This window comes from Haplochromis burtoni, unplaced genomic scaffold (assembly GCF_018398535.1).
Source record: "Haplochromis burtoni strain Fernald_Lab_line unplaced genomic scaffold, NCSU_Asbu1 Contig_737, whole genome shotgun sequence".
Lineage (NCBI taxonomy): Eukaryota > Metazoa > Chordata > Actinopteri > Cichliformes > Cichlidae > Haplochromis > Haplochromis burtoni.
In genome coordinates, this window is record NW_024583098.1 from 77,421 (window position 1) to 78,776 (window position 1,356).

General features: G+C 38.9%; 1 protein-coding gene across 1 annotated transcript in view; it reads left to right on the forward strand.

Annotated features, from left to right (window-relative positions):
• Nucleotides 1–867, forward strand: part of psmf1 (proteasome inhibitor subunit 1) — a 15,694-nt gene extending 14,827 nt beyond the window's left edge. Inside the window, exon 7 of the mRNA XM_005950065.3 lies at nt 68–867. Coding sequence (XP_005950127.1) covers nt 68–119 — 52 coding nt within the window. The 3' untranslated portion in view covers nt 120–867. The remainder of the gene's footprint in view (nt 1–67) is intronic.
• The last annotated feature ends 489 nt before the right edge of the window (nt 868–1,356 follow it).

Genomic DNA, 1,356 nt, shown 5'->3' on the forward strand with positions numbered 1-1,356 from the left:
AACCACCCACCTTCCACTGGCTACAGTAACAACAGCTCTGTGTGTTTCTCTTGTTTTTGTTTTTTAGGCCGGATCCAGACCACATGCCCCCTCCTGGCTACGATGACATGTTCATGTAGTACCCTGGATTGTTTCCCGTTTTTCTACTTCCTGTTTGCTATTTACATCAGCATCTTTTCCTCCAGCCGATAGCAGCCGCCTTCTCCTCTCTGAGGGTTTGGTTTCATCCGTGTTTGTGGCCTGAAGATTTTCATTTTTCTCTTTTTGAGAAGGAGGGTTTGTTTTCTGATTGCTCATTTCATATGAATTAAATCTTTTGGATGCAAACTGACATAACAAAAACCCAGTTACTGCTGTCTCAAATATCCATGACTTTGAAATGAAAAAGTTGCTCCAATGTAAAAGAGCCCCTAAAAGAACAATGCCATACAGATGAAGGTTTATGCCATTGCACATAATAAACTCATATTTTGTCTTTTATACTGACATCTGAACATTGCTGAGCAGTATTATTTTGTGAAGTAATGAGGTGACATTTGGCTGCAGGGCGAGATCTGCGAGTCTGGAGATTACTGCATAAATGAAAAATCTCACCTTTGATCAACAGAACCACCGAGATGCTTAAATCTAAAAACATGTACGAGTGAAAACCCCTCTCTCTGCCCTTTGCTTCCTAAATAATAGATCCCATCAAACTCCATCTACCAGTTTATTAATAAAAGAGTGCTTCTTCTTTTTCATTTTTGATGTGAAAATATTAAAGAACACTGAAACATGGTTCTTTATTTGTGTTTAGATTGTTGTCAATTGAACAAGTCTATTTAATGATCTCAGTAATATATACTGAATAAAAACCCTTTGACGAGATGCTCTGGTTTTTGTTACTGAACTTTTTTTTCTATAAACTGCACATCAAAGATGGACATACCCACTGTTGCATCCTCTACAGTAGCTACTGTGTTGGTACCTGACAGTAATCAGGAATTTGGGTTTTCGTCATATATATATTTTTTAACTTACCAATTAGTGCGAGCTAGCTTGGCCAGCTAAAACTGTACAGGTGCGTTCACAGAGAAACACAACCTGACTCATAGTGTAAAATTACTCACCAAAACTGGATCACAGGTACCTTGGACAGGCTGTAGTACAACTAACACAAATCATATTATTGGTAATAAAATGTTCTCAGAGGCACCAACAGCACAATCGGGATCTTAAGGTCGAGATCCATGTCTGTCGACTCGACCAAAGCAGCCTTAGCCTAAATTTAAATGGTAAATGGCCTGTATTTATATAGCGCTTTACACATCCAGTCATTCACACACTGGTGATGGCAGCTACATTGTAGCCACAGCC